Here is a 22,586-nt window from a genome sequence, read left to right as displayed (position 1 = left end):
CAAAAGTGAGACTCCATTGTGTAGGGTGCTGTACAAAAGTATAATGGAAGCGTAATGAAATTCCTCACACAAAGCACGTGTACGGTATGCAAAGCATTGTGGCGCGCACCAGTGTTTTGCCAATGATTTTCCATCAGTAAATTTGTGTTACTATCCAAAGAGCGCACGGAATTAACTTAGGCTGGGCCAGCATGAAGGACCAGAGCTTACCCCTTAGCAGTTAACCTCAATGCTACGTTGCTCAAGAGTTCTGCTGTTAGTATTACTTAGCAGCAACAGACACACAAATGCACAGAAGGGGGGGGGAGATTAAAATCTCACATTGTTCTCACCTAAAAGGCAAATCACTTTTATTCATTCACCCTGCTTCCATCTGGATCTGGACAAAGTGGCCTTCTCTAGCTGCTAGGCAACCTGAACACTGCATTGAGTATTAGCTGTATACATTTGCTAAGAATATAATAATGTTACCTTTGAGATTTAATTTTAATAAAAACATACCTAGCTGAAAATATAATAGCTTTCCTTCAGTAATTAGCAACTCTGGGAATAGAAAACTGTTGGTCAAGAAAGAAATAATCCACATGTACACCTCAAATGCAGAGAGATATTATAAATTGGCTCCTTACTAATATATTATAAGGGAGATGCTTTTTATGAAAGTATTATCACAGATGGCAATGGCATAAAAAAATTCTAATCCAAGAATTAAATTTATGTAGATATTCTAATACCTACATAATATATGAAGACATTTACATAAGTAATATTTTCAGTTAGAAATGTTTAAATTAACAAACCTCATCCAACTACAGAATGAACTTTCTCAGTAAAGGTCATTTATTCTATTTACATAAAGCCACCATTCCTAAACAAGACAGAAAAGACTTGAAATTAAAATAGTCAATTGATCTTGGAATTCTCTAAAGAAAAAAAAAAAAACAAACCAAACAACAAAACAACCTACAAAACATTATTTCACGTAACCCCTCTCCAGACCATTTTACTGCTTTGTTCTTTAGCAGCACAGCTATCATTCTACCTTAAAATCACCATGAATATCTTTGCTGTGTCCCATTCCTCCCAAACTCAAGAGATACTCCTTTCAAGTCTTTTCAAAGCAGCTGATTTCCCAGACTGCGAGGTCACTAGCACAACTGAGAGGACTCTTACTAAAATATCAATTTGGGTGATTGATGTGTTAATGTCAACAAAGCAAGAGGCCCACTAATGACATCAAAATTAAACAGAGCAGCACTCTTTTGATCATCACATTTGACAGCTTGTCAAATCCTGATTCACAAAATACTGACCTCCTCAAACTCAGCACAAACACAAAAGCTAGATTTCTAGCTTAAAAACGCTCATCAATTTCTACTGGAGACATTAACCGTGAGACAGGCCAGAAAGACATTTACTGACACGACAACAGGCTGTTAGTCTTTATGTGCAGCTGCGTGGCATTTGAAGCAGCGTGGATTTTTCCTAGCTTTAAGAAAACACAAGGAGCTCTTTGTAGCTCAGGTCCTACACCCAAATATTCTGCTTTTCTGTTCAACACAGGCAAAAGTCAAGGTAGAAAGTCCTACTGATCTCTCTGGATCACAGCACAACAATAGTAACTTCCTCCTCGCCTTGAGATTCGTAGGACACAAAACAAGGTTATTTGTGCACAGCCCTTGAGCACCTCCAGTCTGGCACAGCTGCGTACACTTAAGAGCTCCACAAGCATCCATGAACTGAAAGAGACCTGGCTCTGGGGAGCAGAGAACATCAGAGGCTCCTAGAAGTGCTCCTCTCTGGATTTTATAAAGACATTTGAAGCAGTTAATTTAAATGCTTGTACCTTCTCCTTCCTTACTTAGTTTCACATTAAACCTGATTCAGGTAAGACTTAACATCAAGCTTAGGGAGAGCATAATTAAAAAAAGTCAACATAACTGGCATGTTGTAAGTAAGCGCAAAGTGTTTGATGGAGCTGCAGGGTCCCACACTCACAGAAACTCAATAGCAGCTGTAAATCATTTAAAAAAGTAATTGGAAGACAGGTTGGTAAGAAAACTCCTCCTTCCTACACATGGGAACACATAGTTTTGGTATACTGATGGCCCCCACTCCTACTGCATGGAACCTGAAGAACACATTGAAATTACAAGTTTAGTCTCAGGTCAGGCAGGAGGTAAACAAGTTCAAACACTGTTTTTTACAGAGATACACATTTAATTTTTTTGTTAAGATCCTTAAATCGTGACTCACATCAGGGATCCATGCAAGGAGCACAGAAAGAAAGAAGAAAAGAGCACAAGTCACTCTGGAAACTCTCAAACACTTACACGAACCTTTTACTGAATATAAATTTTAAATCAACAGTGGTTTTGGTAATTCTAATATTACAGGTCCTATAGATAGCATCCTCTGAGGTAACCATCTGACATCTCTTTTCATAAGAAGTTAAAGTTTATTAAAGCTTTTTTCCCCAAAAAGCCTTCAAACATATTTAATTAAAACTATTGCTTAACTAATTTTAATCTTTGCAAAACCCCCAAATACTTCATGGTGCTTTCCATCTTGCTTTTACAAAACTTATTAGTGAATTTCATGTTCCAAGATTAAGAAAGAGAAACTGGATGGTAATCATCTATTAATTGCTTACGGGGCCTGAAGTCCAAACATTCTTATTACCTAAATACTAAATTAAATCAGTTTTATACCAGGTTATCTACATTAGTTTCAAGGCCAGAATTTCGCAACATGCAGAGGATCTTTATTAAATGATTTCTTGTACCTTGTATCCAGCAACACAGATGTAAAATGAATCATATTGTTGCAGAAAAAAAAAAAAAATTCCTCATTTTAGATTCCCTTTTATTGTGACTATTCAAGATCATCACAATAAATAAAACACCCAAACGTACTTACTATAATATTACATTTAAATGCAATAATTAAAGATCAATTATAAATCAAGTGTATGTAAATCAATTAGAAGACTATGCTCATAGCTGGGGCAGGGTTTGGGTAGAAACGCTATACAGTTTCAACTCATCTTCAAGCCTAAACTTTAAGCCTAATTTGTGGGAGAAACCACTAAGTAGACAGCTGCTTCAAGTTAGTGAGCTAACTCCCTCTGAAATTGTTTAAGAAGATATTAGCCTCATATCTTCTATTTGAGATCTTTTCTTTTTATGCAAAACAGAAGAGAAAAATCTTGCAAACTGGAATTCCAGCTGGAGCCCCATGGTACTTTGAAACACAGCAATCTAAGCCTAGGTTTGTTAAACACGCTGAGTAATTCACTAGGACATAGAGGGTTTAAGCACCATCAGGGTAAATTGCATTTGTGCTGGAGGATTTAAGTCATTTGCCAGCAAGTAGAATAAAAGAAAACACTTATTTTCCGTAAAAAGGAACATCATGAGCTATTGACACAATTGCTTGCAGCTCAGGAACTTTAAAAAACAAAACAAAACAAAAACACAAAAAACCCACCTGGGCTAGGATGCTGGAATTCAAAAAGGCTGAAAAGGTCCCATGAGTGGGTGTTTGAGCAGAGGGAGCCTCCAGCTTACCTGCACATGTTCTCTTTCCATTTGATTCACCAAGAAGCTGTGCCAGCAGAGACGGTTTGAAGCATACCTCTGTCTTACCACTGAGGAATCCTGGATGGATGAAGTGAGCTGGCTTGGCAATGCTGAGCTGGCACATGAGTTGCAGGAAGATACAAGTATCTTATTTGGAGGACATAAGCTGATAGTAGAAACTATGCCTAGAGGTCACTCATTAAGTGCTTACCGAATTTCTTCACCTACTAGTGCTCACTCAAAAGGTGCTACTAAAGGGCTCCAGACCTCCTTTGGGTTTGTTGCAGTTTAATAGTACACTGACTCCTGAGAATGTAGAGCAGCTGCTTAAGGCCACATCAGGAGTCCCACCAGTTGAGTGAGATAGCAATAGAAAAAGAACTTAGCTATACTACAGGGATACTAATTATACAGCCACACAAAACTTATGAACAATCAAAATCTATATTAATTCAAATCTACTTCCAAACAAGCTATTTTTTACCATCATATCTTTGCTGGGGTTAATATAAAGCATTTTTGAAAATGCTGGCACTTACCCAAATCTGTAGTTTCACCCGCTTGTCATTCCTATAGACTGTTTTCACTTTGAAGTCAATTCCTACTGTGCTAACGAAGGCTGGTGTGAAAGTATCATCAGCATATCTGAAGAGGAAGGATGTTTTGCCCACGCTGCTGTTGCCAATGATCAGGAGTTTGAACATGTAATCAAAATTTTGATCTGAGGTATCTTTCTGCCTGAATCTGGCATCTGTTACTGAAGCCATCTAAGAAAATGACAAACATTGAAAAAGAACAGATTTAAGAGCAGTTCAGCATTTGTTTTCCTTAACTGTGCACCATATGTTTAGCTTATAGTGGTTATGATATTAGAAAGAGAGATATCTGCTGAATAAAGAGGAACACACTTTGAAATTCTCTTTTAAATCCTGGCTTTAAATTTCTATTATCCACTTGTACTGGTAAGATTTCCAAACCCAAGAAATACACCTGTTGCATCACTTTATGTTTAAAAGAATAACAGATGGCTATTGCAGATTGTTCAAATACTAGTGGGGAAACAGCATTCTTTACTCCTGTGGCAGGGTGCCACTTCTGTTGCTCCAATAAACCGGAGTACTGCAACCAAGAACTAAAATCTTTGACAGTGCATCCAACCATGCAATTCATTAAACAGCTTCCAAGGCAGGTAAACCTAAATAATTTGGTTTATTTGTTTTCCCTACTAGGGACAATCTGCATTTCTAGCACATGCACCACCACCACTTTATCCTTAGAAAAGTTCTGTCCTCAACATTTACAGAAGAGAGAAAAAAAAAAAAAAGCCAATGGAAGAAGATGAAACACCAGGAATTTCAGCTGAAAACTTTGAATCCATCCATCACCTATCTACTCTCAAGACTGCAATTAAAATTAACAGCACCTGCATAAAACATGAGGGCTTAGTGGGGCTGCAGGCAGCATTTGGAATGGATAAATTATCCCTTTTGATTACGGGGAAGGTGAGAATTGGGGATGTTAGTGGGGTGGGGAGGGGGGAAGATGCAGCCTCAGAGATGTCTCCTCTTGTGACCCTGAACTGGATTCAGAAACAAACAAACAAAAAAAACCCAAAACCAACTGCGGAGTCTGAAATATCAAGATGGGTGGGACTCACTGAGCAGCCCTGGCTGCTTTAATGTACACAGCTCAGACGCTCTGTGGGAGAAGACAAACCCCTGCCTTTTCATCTCTGAGCAGAAGACAACTACACAGACCAAATTACTACAGAGAGGAAAAAAAGGAAACTTTACCTTTTAACAGATATACCACATTTTTCATCTGTAATGCTGTTTCAAATTCTACCCCATGGCAAACAAGCAAAGGTCTTGGCTCCTTATAACCGGTCAGGGGGTTGTGCAAACTGGGGCAATGACAGCATGGGTCTGATTAGCAGCTACTCGTCCACCAAACTAGGACGCATGCTACTTGTGTGCAGTGTCAGAAAGCAATAAGTAGAAAGGTTAGTCTCTTCTTATCTTGGCATCCCAAGAAATAAGTTAATTTTCCCCACAAGTCAGATTTGCGGGCATCTTTGAGAACAAAACTCCTACCAATGTCTACTCTCACCATGTGCCCAAATACTTTCCTTCTTAGCAAGTCTCACTTGCACACAGGACTTCACTCACTGAAAAAAACCAAAACAAACAGTTCAAAACTCAGTGGAGTTAAACAGCTATAAACCAAAATGCTGTCCAATGGCAATTTAAATTGGGATGACAATTTAACTTAAATTTGCAACAGAGAGGAAACAAACCAAAACCAACCCAATTTAAACTTCAGTAAAACATGCACGACAGTTTATCTCCAACCAAACACATGCAACTTTCTCACACAGAAAAGGGCTGGTGCAGCAGACATTCCGTTCACAGATTGCATTAACAAGGATCATTTCTGAAGAACTTTATCTGTAGCTCAATAGTCAACAGCTGCACTGAATGCAGTAAAATCTTCCCACAAGTGATTCTCTGTAGGATACAACAAAATTCTGATACACACTCTTCTGAACTTCAGCTGCTATTGAGTAAGACTACAGTCCTTTGCAAGCACTCCAGAAAGCCCAAGTACAAATTTTCTTCTCACCAGCGTATCAGCAAAGGGCTCTTCTACTCATGCCTTGAGATTCTTACCAGGAATTTCTAAAATGAAGAATTCAACATCCAACTGACTTTCACACACATGCACACTCAGGCCAATGCACTCACTGCCTCTGTTCAAATATTAGAAATCTCAGGTGCAAAAATTATGAATCCAGATGATTAGTTGATTTGTACTATCACCACACTGGAATACAGTAAGAAGTTCTCTATTTGAGTAATTTATCTTCCTCATACGCATACATAACTTCCACAAATGCCATTGAGAACACATGTGCACTTACTAAAGAAGGAAAAAAAGTTTAAAATCTCTACTTCTCCATTGCACTCACAGAGGCTTGAAAAAAGTGAGATGCCCTCATCACTTGAAGCCTAGTCATTTAAAGATTCAGAGGCAGACTTTTAACAAAGAAGTATTCCGCTAATCATACAGGAATCAATATCTTCTTTCTACCCCTGTCTTCGCAGAATCCATCTGCACACTCCAAGCTGATCTTTTAAATGAAACACTGCTGCTTCTATTAACCCCCCTAGATTGCTATAATCAAAAGCGTACCTGGCTACAAATGTGACTTTCAGATCTCAGTTAAAAAAGCAATTACAGAATGCGGCCAGCTAGAGCAGCTTTGTTAGAAGCACAATGCAGAAAATAAGATCAAATGATACTTGCACAGAACGCAGGGCTGTTGTCATAGAAGCACAACACACTGGCCTGCGCGTGCCACTGTGCTACACCGAAGATGCTGCAGGTCAGCTCCTTGAATCATTAGGGGCAGTATCAGAGCACAAAAATTTCAAAGAAAATTCCATCCCTTTGCTTAAATTTGACTTTTCCCTTTCCCCTCCCCTGGTCAATAGAGTGAAACTGAAAGGAGTTTAGTGCTAATTAGTGATTACTCCTCTGATTGCAGATCATTACTGAGCTGTACTCCACCTGAATTTGGGCTGAAAGTGTTCACAGGGCTGCCCCTGAATTTGTGCTTGAATCTTGAAGCCAGGGACCAGCAGACCTTTCTCCCAATTCTCCTTCTCTCCCTTTCTCTTCCCCACTCGTTGTCCCACCCCTGCTCCAAGCACTGCCTTGTTATGCCAGTCCTGAGGACCACGCAGAGAGCTGGTTCAGAGAACAGAGAGATCCCAATTAAAAATAAATCCTCCTACAACTTCTCCTGTTTTGCAGGGCTGTTTTTAAAGTTGGTTCAGTTCCTGATCCAGCACAGCTTAGGGAGCCAAGAAGAGGGACCAAGCAGTGGAAAGCAATGGCAGCTGCTATGCTACTGAGAGAAAGGTCCACAAAATCACATCTCCTGCAGGCCCTCTGCACCCGGTTGGACACTCAGCACCAGCAGCAGAGGGAGAAGGTGATGATACACCAACGTTGGGCAGCTCCCATCCAACTTGTCAGAACAGCTCACGCAGCCATGGCTCCCAGAGGATTTTATTCCCTCCTTGGTGGAAGGACATTTGCTTGGCAGTGTAACCCCCTGCTCTCTGGCTACACAGCTACATATGCTCTTTGCTTAGGATGACTCCAAATACAGCAGCGTCTCTGCTGGTTTTCAAGCACATGCAGACTTACTACGGTTTTGTTACAGAAGACAAAGTCAAATACAACTAGCAAGCAGAGTGCAAAAGAGATGCTCATGACTGTTTCCATTTTGACTGCCTTGGAATAATCCTCAAGAAAATACCTATACAGGGAAGATTTAGCTACATTACAGAAAATCCATTACACAGGAGAAGAAAAAGCTGCCAATCAGATTGTCCTTGAGACCACTTCAGTATGAGACCGTGCATCTTTTAGTTCTTTGACGGGGTATCCTACTCCTTTGTGGGTAAGGGCATACTAATACTGACCGCCTGTTTTCTCCATATGCTTCAGCAACGTGAACAAGGTCTCAAACACATCCACTTCCAGCTAGTTTTGCGAGAATAGGCAGTTATGTAGCCATGAGATACCTTATTATTTCCCTATTGAGGAAAAAGCCTGCCATGTGAGCTCATCTTTTATTAGACAGAGAAACCACATAGGAAGAGGATGCTACAAATGTTCTAAAGCAATAAAATCTTAATCAGAACTTATTAGTCACCAAAGAATACGTTCCTCAGTCAAGGTGTCTCTCCTGCCTTTATTTTCTATTTTAGTCTAACGAAATTTAAAAATAAAAACCAGCCTATCACCATAAGACACCTCTATGGGAAACCAGTCTTCACCGCTTTCAGTACTCACTGAAATGTGTCATATAGACAGCTCCACACAGCTGTGCTCTTTAATTTGTGACCAACATCATGGTGAAGAATCAAACTGTTTTGTAGTGCAACACGAACCATCAAAATGTTACTGCTCTTACAAATCACTAGAAGTGGTCACTGCTGCCCCAGTTTTGCAGTATTTACTGCCTACAGCCAACTTCGGTGAAAAGCAGTACATGAACTGGTGTTCTGGTTTCAGCTGGGACAGAGTTAATTTTCTTCTAGCAGCTGTTTTAGAGCTGTGTTTTGGATTTAGGATGAGAATAATGTTGACAACACACTAATATTTTAGTTGTTGCTAAGCAGTCAAGGACTTTTCAGCTTCTCATACTGGCCTGACAAGGAGAAGGCGGGGAGTACCCAAGGAGCTGGGAGGGTACACAGCCAGGACAGCTGACCCAGATTTCTCCAAGGGATATTCCATACCATGTGATGTTGTGTTCTGTATATAACTGGGGGGTGGGCTGGGAGGCAATATAGCTCAAGAACTAGCTGAGCATCGGCTCCATGTGGTGAGGAATTGTGCTATGCATCACTTGTTTTGTATATTCATCATCATCATTATAATTATTTTCCTTTTCTGTCCTATTAAACTGTCTTTATCTCAACCCATGAGTTTTACCTTCTGTTTGCTTTTCAATTCTCTCCCCCATCCCACAGAGGGGGAAATGAGCGAACAGCTGTGTGGTTGTTTTAGCTGCCTGCCGGGTTAAAACACAACTACTGTCTAAAGCTGATGGTGTTGGCTAGAAATCAACTGGTGTATCTCACCATCCATTTATTTCCAGAAAAAAACCCTAAGGTTGCCAACCCTTATGGTTTTGGCTACAAACTAAAGGAGGGCCATTCTTCTCTATCTGCTCACAGACAAGAAACAAGATTTCCAGTGCTCAAGATCAGCCAATAGAGAAAAAACTGAGAAGTTAAGGACTATCAGTTTAGAAGGCATAAGAGGTAACAGCAGGCAACAAGAGAAGGGGAAGAGTCACAAACACAGCTGTACCTGTTAGACTCCTGGCTATCCACAGGCACTGAGGAGTGTGGAAGGAAGAAAAGAGATTACTAGATACACTCATTTAATAAAAGCAGAAATAATGAGGATAAATAAAGGTAGAAGTTAAAAAACCCCAACACGTACATAGCACTAAAATTAATACCCAGTGCTAAAGTCAAATAGATCACACATCTGCCAAGGTTCTTGCAGAAACGTAAGATGGGAGCGCTGTAGATAGCTCTGAAGATGCTAAAAGACTGTGGAAATCATTCTGCAAGTTATGTGGTAGGGAAGAAACAAAAAAGTAGCTAAACCAAAAGATTCTTTCATCTTCAATATTTACAGCTTAGCAGTAATCCATGAGAGACATCACTGACATGCAGCGTAACTTCTTTTCAGAAGAGTTAATACCTTGTGGGTTTTCCCCCAAAAAAAGTCTTAAGAAGTGCGTCTACATTAAAAATATTCTAGTTCACAAACTACACATCTACATCAATTCTCTATTATAAAACCTCACTCCTTTATGTGCTCTGTCATCTAAAAAAAAAGTATTTTCTTTTTCAGGAATTAAATTAAATCCTGAATTAAGAGTTCTATCGAGTAATGGATTTTTTTAAAATTTTTTTTTTTTTTACAGCCAATGTACACTGTCCTAAGAATAAAGCTCATAAAGGCAATAAGGCTGTGACCTTAAGGAGTCTTATACAAATGCTAGTGCTACAAGAGAGATTTATCAGAAGCAGAAAGCATAGCATGAGCAATTAACATAACTGCTAATAAATGTTGCAAGCAAGTGATAGTTACCAATTTAGATCTATAATCCATGAGACAGATGGAGGCTTTGCTGTGAGTATATGAATCAAGAGAGTGGTCACACTGTTGAACCTGTGATGTAGAAGCAAAAGGATTACAATGTTTACGGTAAAGATGGATAATGAGAATATTATGTAAGAGACTAATGGGTAGGCACGTTAGACTGTGAACACACTGCTGTGTAAAGGTCTGAGCTTCCTTCACTGAAGGTAAAGAAGAAAGCCCTGTAGTGTACGAAGAGAACAGAAACAGCGCTTGAGTCAGCGATAGATATTAAAATAACAGCAGGTATTTGGAGCCATCAGTTTAAAATTTATTAAAGGTACATTATCTAGATTAATCTAAAATAAAAGTTTCAGATAAATCCTACAACTGGATGCAAAACCTCAGATAGGAATCGTTACACCTTTCCTGCAGAAAGGCAGTAACGTAAATGGAACCAAAGAGCAGCTAAAATACATCTGTATATGTTGGTGTTTTGCACAAAACCTGGATCAAACTCCACTGTGCTGCAAAGGCAAATTACAACAGGACATGGAAATGTCTGCAATCCCCCTTACAGCACATCTATACAAAAGGAACTGCCTTAAAGTAATAGTTATTCCAGATTTAGAGCAGAAAAACATAACAGAATTTAGTCCACTTTTTCATGGCTAATACAATCTAAAGGCCAACTTTGTCTCTTGTGCATTTCCTCTCCAGTAAACAAGGGTAAACCACCGTTTGTCATCTTGACTTACATTATCCTACCCTGTGGAGACTGCCAAAACACATGGACAAACTCAGACCTTATGTAAATAACAACCTGCAGCCACCTATTCCAGATCAGAATTTGGATCAAACAAGGACAAATCCTTTCTCACGATCCACACAATTGACAATCACCTCGCTTGGCAACAAGACAGCACCATGCTCTTGCCCAAAGTATTGCACATTTTTCAGTATCGGTTACATTTCCTCCTGCTCTCACACCCCTGTCCTCTGCAACAGTTCCTCCCTGCGACAGCCTCTGGCTCACACTTCGGTACTGTCCAGAACTTGATCTTGAGGTGTCATCCAAATAACCTAATTGATAGATCTAGAACAAAAAGAATTCAACGGTGTAAACAGCAAATTAAGTCTATGTTTATTACTCTAAAAATGTGAGGTCCTCATCTTGACAGCAAAAACTAAAATTGATTTATTAACGTGTCCAGAAGTCTTTGCAAGAAGATGCTTGTAGTAGATTTGATCCAGAATTCACATACTACAAATGAATTCAATATATGCATGGCAACTGAAGGATAAAAACCTCTAAACAATGTAGGTGGTTATTATTATTATTACCCATTCAGATATGGGAACACAGGCTTTAAAAAGTCTTCTAAGAATTTTCTGGGTGTGGAACAAAAGTCAAGAACCTGCGGATATCCCCCCCCCTTTCCCATCAACTCTCTAACTTCACAACTACATATTGTTAGGCAGCAGGCTGGAACTGTTGTTAGAAAGAGCCATAAGTCTCTGTGCCTGGAGCCATGCCTCTCCCATTTCCTGCATAACGTTCAACGTCCTTAAAGTCCATTTTAGAGCCGTGACAAAACTTGCAGGAAGGCGGAATTAGTCACTCTAATTTTACAATGGCAAAAAATGTAAAGAAATAAAAGCTCCCACATTTTTTTACTCTCTTCTATGAGTGTTTTCACTGTGGATCTTTTATCATCACATAGTTCTGTGCCTGTTGACAAACACAGTACTCCAGAAGATACAGAGAAAAATATTTAACAGTACAAAGATCTCCCCTTCTAAAGAGGAGCCACTCACTGAGCCCAGCTCAGGTCTCTCCCACAGGATGCATGGAACAAGAGATTTACATCCTCCTTATGCCCTAAAGAGCGGATGCAGAGAAGATTTCCGCAATTCCCTGAATGTGCCATTGAGTTTGGGAACCCCAGGAACCAGCCAATTTCTGGACATACAGAACTGCTAGGTGAGGCTGATCCTGCATCCAGCCCTGTCTCCAGAGAACAGTGCGAGGTGAAGAGGTTGATTGCTATTACAAAACTCACTGTCATTAAAGCCCTTGTTTCCTGTTACAAACACTGCAGTGATGGCCAAGATAACAGACTTCAGTGCCCTTCTCATCGGCTCTCCAGCCTTGTAGTTCTGCCTCGGTTTCTTCAAGAACAAACTGGCAATAGTGAAATACTTCCAAGTACCTCACTGCTGAATATACTGCAGTAGCAGTGACATAAAAGCACTCAGAGCACCACACAAGACCAATCTGCACCAACTCTGCTACAAGACACGTGTAACTCCCTGCTGATCCTTCCCCAGCTGGAAGGCAGGGCAAAGCTACGCCCTACTTTGGGGTACAGCCCTCCACAGAAAAAGCCGTGACCATGCCCTCCCATGGTGGAGGAAGATAAGGCAAGTTCAGGTACCTGATGAAACTCATGCTATCTGGAGCTAGAGTCAGACCATGTGCAGATTCGGGCAGACCCCCCTCCACCAACGCGTAGGAGACAGAGTTACAGATTTTTCTGCATCACCAGGTCTAAAACCTTTCATTTAAAGGTAAAAGCAAGCTGCTGTCCTGACCAAATCAGGAGATTGGAGACCAGTATTGTCTTGTAGCAACCACCTGTAAACCAGAACCACACGGAGACAAGGCCAGCTCAGGATGCCTCTGCAGTGCAGGGGAAGTTTAAATTGCTGCCTTTTGTCCTCCTCCTCCAAGCATAAAATCTGTGATGAACAAGTTATTTTCTTTCTCTGGGCTATGATGTTCTCCATGCTGTGAAGTAAGCCACCTGCTAACTGGGATTAGAACAAGGACCCTCACAATTCCCATGTTTTAATTAGCTAATACTTCCAAACATAAGTCCTATTGCTTACGTCAAAGATCAAATACTACTAGGCTACAGCAAGCTAAGCACATGTTTACAAGAGCTCACCAAGTACTGTAGAACTTCAGGCACAAGAAACATTTTTACAGCACGAAGCATACCTGAAATGACCAGTTCAGGATATTTCTCAGTGTTAGCCATTGAGAACTGCCTCAAAAAACTACTTCTTCAGGCTGAACTAGTAACAGAGAACAGACATGGACTTACTGGGGAGGGTTAAGTGGATATAAGTGCCCTTCCCTTGCACTGCAACCAGCCAGCCTGATGCAAGACCCTGAAATGTGATGCTGTGACCTGCCCATTTTGATTTGGGGCTGCATCAGATCACATGAAAATGTAAGTAGGAAAAGCTATCTGAACCACACACAAGTCAACTAACATGACTATTACATGACAATTACAACTAGCATGCTAATGAATACTACATATATGGCTGTGCTACACCTAGATGTAGCACGAGCTACTACAATTAAAACCTAAAGCTAGTAAGTCTTTTCAATTTGTTACCCAAAAGTGTATTGGATCTGTAAAGAGGGCAGCACAGTTTTGTCAATTGGAAATGCAGTTTGATTAAAAGATTGGTTTCTTTGTCTCTCGTCTGACTTATATTACAAATCGCCCTGATAAAACCATCCTGAAGGCAGTCATCACACCAAGGTCTCAGTAAATGCATATACAACCACTTCCAGGACAGCAAGCACAAATAACAGGAAAAAAATGGTTTTTAGTTATACACTTATATATGGCAGCATATGGATTTGATCTTGTACCAACTATAATCCAATACCAATGCTTCCATGAACTGGATACAGATTCAAACACACAGATCAAGACTATAGTTCCACTGACATTTTTACCTTGGGAGGGAGAGAGAGGAAAAAAGAAACCCACTTAGGAGGTTTATTTGAACCCAGAGCTAACCCAGGCTACTGTGAAGCCCCACAACCTGTTATTAGCACAACTGAGAGTGCAGCACTGGGTCAAGAGCGAGCGATGAGGAACAAAGCAGGAGAGGTTGAAACCAGGTTTGCGACCAAGGAAGTGCACAGAAACATGAATTAAACTTCTGAGGCCATGGTCTTATGTTGTCTTAGGCCAAGGGAAAAATCAAGGTTAAAATTACCACCACCACCCCTTTTTTTTTTTTTCTTTTTTCTGCCAGGTTAGTCTTAATTTAGGTCAGATCAACCTGATGCACCACACGAACACACCAGTACTCATGCTGTAAGAAGGTAATGACAGCGTGGAAACAGAACTTTGGGAAGCAAAAAGGTGGAAACGCTTGTGCTGGTGTTAGCGGTACTGCCTGCGATCCCACAGCTCGTTACCATGCGCATCAGACAACACTGCCTTGCTGCTAGAACGCACAGAGGAAACATTGGGGGGGGGGGGGAAAGCACAGTCTCAGAACATATGGCAAAAAGACCACATGTATTTTGTGCAGCGCAAACAGGAGAAATCAGTGAGCTTATGCTTTTTATGGGTGAAATGAGAAGGGCTGATCTGTTTGGCTTTGCGTAATGGACTCACTGCCTACTGCTATAGGGCAGCATGGATGTACACGCAGCCTGCAAGTCCGTTCTTTCACCTGTATGGCGAAACAGCAAATCTGCGGGTGGGTGTTCTGCAGCGAGAGCTGAGCGAAGCCGTGCAGTCCAGCAGCAGCAGGTCTCTCCCCTTCAAAGAGTAGCAACAACAAAAACAAAATCCCGCATTTCCCAGCAGTTTGTTTTACTGCCATACAGTTTGGTTTTTAAATGGTGCAACTCCCTGAGCAGAAAACAATCCCCCAGGGTGACAGGAACTGACAAAGGTTACACACCAGCTGGGGAAGGCCCCGGTCTTCAGCCTCTCCCTCCCGCTCAGGAAATTTTAAAGATAAAGCATTATTATATCACCTCTCATTGCTGATAAATATTTATTTTAGAGATGCAACTGCTGTTACGTCCCCTTCCCCGTCGCTCCCGAGGAGCTGCCTTTCACACCACGCCTCAGGGCACAGAGCACCCATCCCGCCAGCCGCTGCCTGACAGGCGTCCACCGACACCGCAGCCGACGCCCGCCCCGCGGGGGCTCCTCGGGGCCGGAGCACCTCCTGCCACCTGCCCTGGCCCCCGCCCTGCCCACCGCCGTCCCGCGGAGCCCGGGGACAACCCCGGCCGAGGAGCCGAGGAGGGCGGGTAGAGCTTTCGGGACCCGGCGGGGACGGTGAGGTGAGGAGCGGTTCCCGCCCCGCAACGGGAGCCTGAGGGGGGCGACGCCCCGCCGCCCGTCCCCCTTCACTGGTACTTTCGACGGGGACGGCTGCGCCCCGACGGCGCGCACCGCCGCGGGAGGAAGCCCCCCGCTCCGCGGGGCCGCGGCTCTTACCTGAGGCGGAGGAGCGGAGGAGCGGCAGCGCCGAGCCGAGCCGAGCCGTGCGGGTCCCGCGGCCGCTGCTCGCGTGGCGGGAGCCGCCCCCCCGCCGGCACCTGGGGCGGCCCCGGGGGCGGAGCCGCGGCGGGGCCGGAGCGGGGGGGGGGGGGCGGTGTCCGCTGGCCGGTTGGGAACGGCGAGGCTGGAGCGCGGGAGCCCCGGTGGGGGCTGAGGGGTGTCCCAGCCGTGCGCGGCGCCGCTCCGCACGGAGCGGGGTGCCAGCCGCCGGTGGCGGGAAAGGCAGAAAGGACGGCAGGTGGCCCGAGCCCTCCGAGGGCCCCGTCCAGGTGCTCGCCCTCCGTTCCCGCCCCGTGCTCCGCTCCCGGGGATATGCTCCATGGAGCGCCGGTGGCAGCGAACGCGGTCCCAGGCTCGACCCTAACTCGTCATTCTTGTCACACTCGCTACATGGTCTGGAATTCACTTCAGTAGATCTGTTAACGCTGAAGCCTAGTGATGGTGGCTGTGGCATCAGGAACTACATCTCTGCTGGTGAGAAGACAAAACAAAAGAGGAAGTGGCTGTGATTTCTCTAAATTGTTTTTCTGAAGGAAGTCTGATGAAGTGGTTACAGCAGACCCTCTTGGCTTTAAAATCTTACAAACAGACCCTGAGTTCAAAATCAGAGACCTGACTGTGGCCTATCCCTTCCTGGGAAACTGAAACAGCTTTCAGAGAACTTTAGAAAAAGTGAACAAAATCATGGGCTTTTTAAACGTGTCTCTGACATAACTAATGAGGTGTTTCCCAGACGGCCAGCAAAGACAGCAGCATGTTTTCCCACTGCTGGGTTTGAGCAAGTGCCTAACCACAATGACGACGTTCTTGATCGGCCCTGGAAGAGTGCAGCTCCTTGCGATGGGAGGCCGGATCAAGGGCCAACTAAAGATACTGGAGTTGCAGAGTTCCTGTCTTCTGTTGTTGACTAGTTAAGCAGCTTCCAGGGGCCATCTCTGAACTTGGGGCTCTAAAATTGGGAGGTGCAGGTGCCACGTCCCTCAGAGCACCATTCCCTTCCTGCCCACTCTCATTGTGGTGTGCTGTTGTGTTTGATGTGCAGCACTTCGACTCAGCTTGGACGCTGCCCAGACAGGACAGAGGCCACTTTGTCTACTTGTAAAAGCTTTTTGCTCATCTGGTGATCTTCAGTAACCATCTTTGGACTGGCTTGTAGGTGAGCCAGCCCTCGGACAAGCTTTAGCTTTGTAACGATTCAGGCACTTTAAAGGAGTCTCTAAATTGCGTTTATTGCTACATTTTCCTCAGGGCAGTTGACTAGTTAACAGTATTGTGAGAATGTAGAAAGCCAGAGAGTGCGGTAGTGCTATGTAACTAGTACATAGCCAAGGTCTGCATTTTAGGAGCAGGAGAGCGGCGGAGAAGCTTCGAGGAACACCTCACTGCAGATCAGAGATGCCATACAGTTTCTCCATTTTATTCAAGTCAGAGCTATCTGCCAGGTGGCTGTTGTACAGGGGACCATTCTACCCAGCATCAGAGTGATTTTCTACGCTGATCTAGAATGACAAAGTTTATTTGCCATCAAGACCCCAACTAAAGTTATTGTTGTATAAGCCAGGCCCTGATTTAAGCCTTAAGCAAGATATCAGCTTTGTGTGGGCAAATTGAAATAATGGATACCATACCAAAATCCCAGACTCATTAAAATAGTTATTTCAAAGACAGCCTAACAGGATTGACACCTACAAAAGTCTTTTTAGCTCCTTGCAATCCTCTCATTGCTCTGGGAAATGAGATCTCTGCCTTTTCCACAACCTCACTTCCACTCTACCCAACGTGGTGTCTGTGGTGATGGTGATAATGCTTTTCCCTCTGCCTGATGCTCAATCCAGAAAAGCATGGTGAGCCAACAGCCCTATAAAGCACCAACATGGAAGGCAAATGGTCATGGGCAGACACCTACACCTTTGATGCAAAGGGCATATTATAACTTAGGCTGACTTGGGCATCTGCTTAGTGATTGCCTGCCTGATTTAACATCCCGTTACAAGTACAGAGACACTGTTCAGCCTAACTTCCAAAGGCATTTCCACATTTCATGTCATCTCTGAAATGCCAGTGTTTATATCCAGCTGTACTGAAGCATTATAAAAGCCCTTTCTCTGTCAGGGCTGGCCGAGAGAAGAAGGGATGTACCCAGGTAATTAGGAGACAGGGGAATTTGCAGTGATTATTTCTGTCTATCATTTTGTTTAGCCATGTTTCTATAATTTATGGAGCGGATATTGTTAGCTTTCCTAGTGCACTTTCCTTCCAGGATTTAACATTGTATCGTCATGAGTTGCTGACACAACTTCCAGTGCGGGAGGTCTCTATTATTTTAGATTTATAGATGGGCAAATGAGGGAACAGAACTCCCACAAGCCCATGCAGGTGGAAGGGAAGAGCAGATGTTATGCTTTATCTTGTTTTCTGACATGTGGATCTATCTGACTCTCATAGCAGTCATGCGAGCACGTTTATCAAGCCCAATAAGCATACTCTACTATTCTCCCGACGTTTCTAATTCAAATTACTGCATCCTCACACAGTGCAATTGACCTAAGGAAACAATTTTAATCTTTTCAGCTCCATCTTTTCTAAAACCATTATTTTATTTATTGCTTTACTTATTACTACAGCAAAAGCAGCACCAAAGCACTTAAATCAAGGATGATGATCTGCTATGTGCAATGCTGTTAGTAGTAATAATACTAATGGCCCCGAGACTGAAAGAGCCATTGTCTAGGCTCATGAAAAGCACTGGTCACACATAGACAAGATAGTATCCTTAAGAAACACGGTTTGCACACAGAGCAGTGGTTTCAGCTCATTTCCAGCTGTTGTTCAGGGATGCCAGGTGAAAACATGGCCAATTGCAAGGAGAAACCCAAATCCTCCATATTTGAACAGGTAGCACTCACCCAGGCACTTCTTCACTTCAGCATGGAATAAACAGCATGTATGGCCCATGCTGTGTCCCCAAGCCGTGTGCAAATTTCATTTCCTATAACAGGGTTAATGTACCAAAATCCTTACAAATTGAGTTTGAAAACTGTGCGTAATATTAGAAATAGCACAATAAAGCAACATTCAAATTTGACTGTGCTGACAACACAGCTTCTTTTATGCACAGCATGTTATGTTGTGTCCTGAAACATGCTCAGAAAGCAGGGAGAACATCTGCAGTTCTTATCCATTAATATTTCTGCAGTACATCTACTGACGCCATGCTGTGCATGTGCAAAATGATCCAAAAAATGAGTATATAGCAACAATCTCTAACCAGCAACCAGTTACCTATGGCCTTAGCCAGATTCAGTCCAGACTGTCCTGGCCCCACAGCCCTGCCCCAGCTCCTCCTGCAGCTCCTGTGGGCCTTCGCCGGCTTGGAGTGGCAGCAATGGGATCATGCCCTTTAGAGAAGGGAGAAACTCCAGCAAGTTGTCTCCCCTTCATCCCCCACATCATGGTGGGGACACGGGAAATGGAGGAGGAGACACCGATGTTGGTTGGAGGAAAACAGAACACAGATGCAGCTCAGAAATGCTTGTTTGTTTTCACACCACCCACCCACTCGGTGATCCCATGGCTGGGACATACCCTGCCTGCTCCCCACACCTTGCCTGATGGGCCTCTGTGTCCCCTGGGACAAGTGCCAGCATAGGGTGGTGTGTAACAGCCTCTCTTGCTGTTCTGAGTCAGAACCTGGAATGCTGTAAGCACAGGTCAGCCAGTCCCTGCTTCCAGCATAGTTATGAACGGAGAAATTTGGGGTCTTTTTTTTTTTTTTAGTCTCTATTCGAAGGAACTTACCGCAGATTTAGCTGTTCCAAAACTGTGCCGTGACATTTGTCACAGCCTGGAGAGGGTCGCACAAGTCTTGGACCCTGTCCCCACTGCCTGTGACCGGCCACAGGAACTGGCTGGCAGCTGTCAGTGGAGATTCCTCCTCCTTGGGGCATGCTGACGTGGTGGCACGGGGCTGGCGCTGCAGGAGTGAATCAGCACCCCACGTAGGAGTGGTGCTCCCCGGACAATGGCAGGCCTGGCAACTGTACGCAGCCACTCCTTACGCTAGACAAACTTTGAAAGGAAAAGCAAACTGAGTTTATTTGACTAACTGCTTAACAAATCAGCATCTGTTTCTTGGAGGCAGAAAGGAGAAATGAGTTAATATGCCAAATAGTTTTGAGACAAAGTGATTTTTACCATTCTGATAGACCTTCAGGATTGTTTCCTGGTTCCCTCCAGGCAGCAAGCTCCCCTGTTCAGTTAGTGCCAAAGACAACTTACACCGCAGTCTGGAAGTGGGATGCAACCTTTGAGATAAACTTCATCCTTTGGTTTTGCTTTCTTTGAGATGAGCATGAACTTGCAGTGAAGTTCCCCTTTTTATCCCGCTCTCTGGATAGAGTTCTGCTCTGTGTAATTCCACCATTATTGCTTTCTAAATGTCCCTCCTCAGGTCTCAAGTTTTGATCCATGTATAGCCACAGTTGTCAAGGAATAGCCCTGGAGTGGTTCTCCTGGTTGGGCAAACCCAACCAGGCATAATACTGGGTCAGCTGCAAGTAACTATCACAGCATAATACAAATACAAATGCCTCTCCTCTTGCGAAAAGCTAGGAAAAGTTTCATCACCTCCAAGGATTATGACCTTGCATTCACATGGGTTTAATAATATCTCAATTCAAAGGTATTCATTACACAAGCTGTAAGCAAGGACAATGAATGAAGCTCATTAGCAGTTTGATACAGGCTAGATATGATGGCAGACAAACAGCCATGGGGACGAAAGTGCATTTGAAGTAGATGACTCCTAAACTCAGCATGCCAGGATGACGGACGGGACGCTCTGGCAGTGCTGGCATTCATGGTTGTTGCACTTTTGTTCCCTGCTGCCAAGCATGGCAAAGGAAAGGTTTCCCGAGTCTCTAGCTGACACTTCCTTAAAGCGTGTTCAGCCCCAGGTGCGCAAAGCAACCTCTGCTCCCAGGCAACCAGATGGCTAGCTGCAATCCAGTCACTCTAATTAACTTTAGGATTTGGTTTTTTCCCTTCTGTGCGTTGTTTCTGGGAGAAAGGGAGTTGGACAGCATGTTTGTTTATGCGAGATTGATTTGGCCTGGCAGTTCCCTGGGTTTATACTAAGAATTTTGAAGTGTCTTTGGGTTTTGTTATCACCGTAAAAGGAGGAGAAACTGAGAATCCAAGGGGATTTCTAGGATGCATCTAAAGAAGTTATGTAAGTAAGCCATATGCAGATGGGCAGCACATAAAACAAAGCTGATGGGGGCAAACTAATCTGAGGCCTTGGTTACTGTGCACTGTTGAGCCGCTGCAGTGTAGAATTCACTTTAACTGCAACTGCAACAACCACCAACCTGTAAGCAGCTCCTCTAAACCCTGTGGAGTTGCTTGCATGCATAAAGTTACACAACATACATAAAGCAACTGTTGGATGGAAGGTTCAAGATGTCTCTCTCTGCACAGAAGAAAATCCCAACCAGCAGTATCACCTGATCTAGATTAAAAAGCAGAAGGGCATAAAGAATCTGCATTAGGAGTTAACTAAAATGTGCAGGTATAAAACTGAGAGAAAAATATTTAAGTAATAGATCAAAAGTAAGTTTACCCTGCAATCCGGAGATGTGAAACAGGTTTTACACTTGTTAACTAGCTGTCCCTAGTAATCAAGCTGCGGCAGCATGTACATCATATTCTACTGAGAACCCCATTAAATGCCAAAGAGGCTAGTGAGTGCCAAGCTCCATCTTGCTACAGAGGACAAAAGCAGGGTCTAGAAAAGAGCAAGTAGACGGGGGGGGGGGGGGGGGGGGGGGGGGAACCTGTACCAGCTCACCATGTCTGAACATATGGAGGGTAGAAAGGATTAGAGAGAAAGGAAGCAGCCAAATAACAAAGGAAAAAAGATTATGGAATATTTTTTTCCTTTGGAAGTAGCAAGTCTGGAAGGCATAAAGTGCTGAAGGAGAGGAGACGCATGAGAGAAGAGGTGAAGGGGAGTAATTTTGAATCAGGATGGTCTCAAATGTAAAGGATGAAGCACATCTGTCACTGAAGGGAGATCTCTCTAGATGAAGAACTTTTAAAAAATTACTTTGAGGTCACGTTGCTTCTAACATCAGAGCATTTTACAAAGAAAGGGACAAATTACATACATCTCACAGGCTATAACTTCACTGCAGAGATAAGACAAGGGCAGAGCTGCTGCAAAAGCATGCCTGGAAAATCGCAGAGGTGCACCCTGCTATTTTGCATCAGAGATTGTTTTTTTAGTTATTAGTTGTTGAATCATATCCCAGATGAACAAGCAGAGCCCTCCCCCTGGTGGCATGTAAAAAAGACATAGCAATGATTTTTTACAGGCATGTCAATCTAAGGCTATAAATGAAATAAGGAGCATCAGACAGAACCTATTTTTTATTAGGTCAACTGATACAGCTGGGGAAAAAAAAAGACAATTTTGCAAAACACGAATACTTTTTCAGGACTTACACAGAATTATTTACTTTGAAGGCTGATACAACTTGAGAATAATTGCTGAGTTCAATTTCATGGTTAATTTATTAGACAATTTGCATGAGAAGCAGAGCATAAAACCTGTAGAATAACTTTTAGTAGCTGAGCGGGGTAATTGTAATGTGCAATAATCTCATTATTTCCACTGAGTCCTTGTCTTTTAGTGCCCCATTGAGTTTTGGTGTCTAAAATCCCTTAAAGGCAGACTGATCTGGAAAGTAAAATTCGTAACGCTACTGAACAGTAAAAATGGACTCAGTAGACAAGTTGGGTTTATCGTATACAACAATTTTCCCCAACTAATGTTCTCAAATAGCTCTTCAAAAATTATCTGTAGAAAATTACCTGTCTTGTGTTTTTTATGGGAAGTTATGGTGCGTGCCTTTTGGACAGATGTTTTTCCTTTAGATGACCAGTTTGGTGGATGAGGGGAAAGCAGTAGGTGGTGGTTATTTTGGCTTTA

General features: G+C 43.0%; 1 protein-coding gene across 3 annotated transcripts in view; it reads right to left on the bottom strand.

Annotated features, from left to right (window-relative positions):
- The window catches only part of RAB3B (RAB3B, member RAS oncogene family), a 53,445-nt gene extending 37,760 nt beyond the window's left edge, over positions 1 to 15,685 (bottom strand). The window contains exons 1-3 of one of the 3 annotated variants that reach the window (XM_075759419.1): positions 15,533 to 15,617; positions 14,751 to 14,839; positions 4,121 to 4,348 (exon numbers count right to left, since the gene is read on the bottom strand). In XM_075759419.1, coding sequence (XP_075615534.1) covers positions 4,121 to 4,348 — 228 coding nt within the window. In that variant the 5' untranslated portion in view covers positions 14,751 to 14,839; positions 15,533 to 15,617. Of the gene's footprint in view, positions 1 to 4,120; positions 4,349 to 10,268; positions 10,341 to 14,750; positions 14,840 to 15,532 lie in introns of those variants that run through there. The other 2 variants (XM_075759418.1, XM_075759417.1) reach the window with 2 other exon arrangements.
- Positions 15,686 to 22,586: the final 6,901 nt, after the last annotated feature.

This window comes from Balearica regulorum, chromosome 8 (assembly GCF_011004875.1).
Source record: "Balearica regulorum gibbericeps isolate bBalReg1 chromosome 8, bBalReg1.pri, whole genome shotgun sequence".
Lineage (NCBI taxonomy): Eukaryota > Metazoa > Chordata > Aves > Gruiformes > Gruidae > Balearica > Balearica regulorum.
The sequence above is the reverse complement of the archived record's forward strand: the minus strand, read 5'-3'. Positions and strand labels throughout refer to the sequence as shown.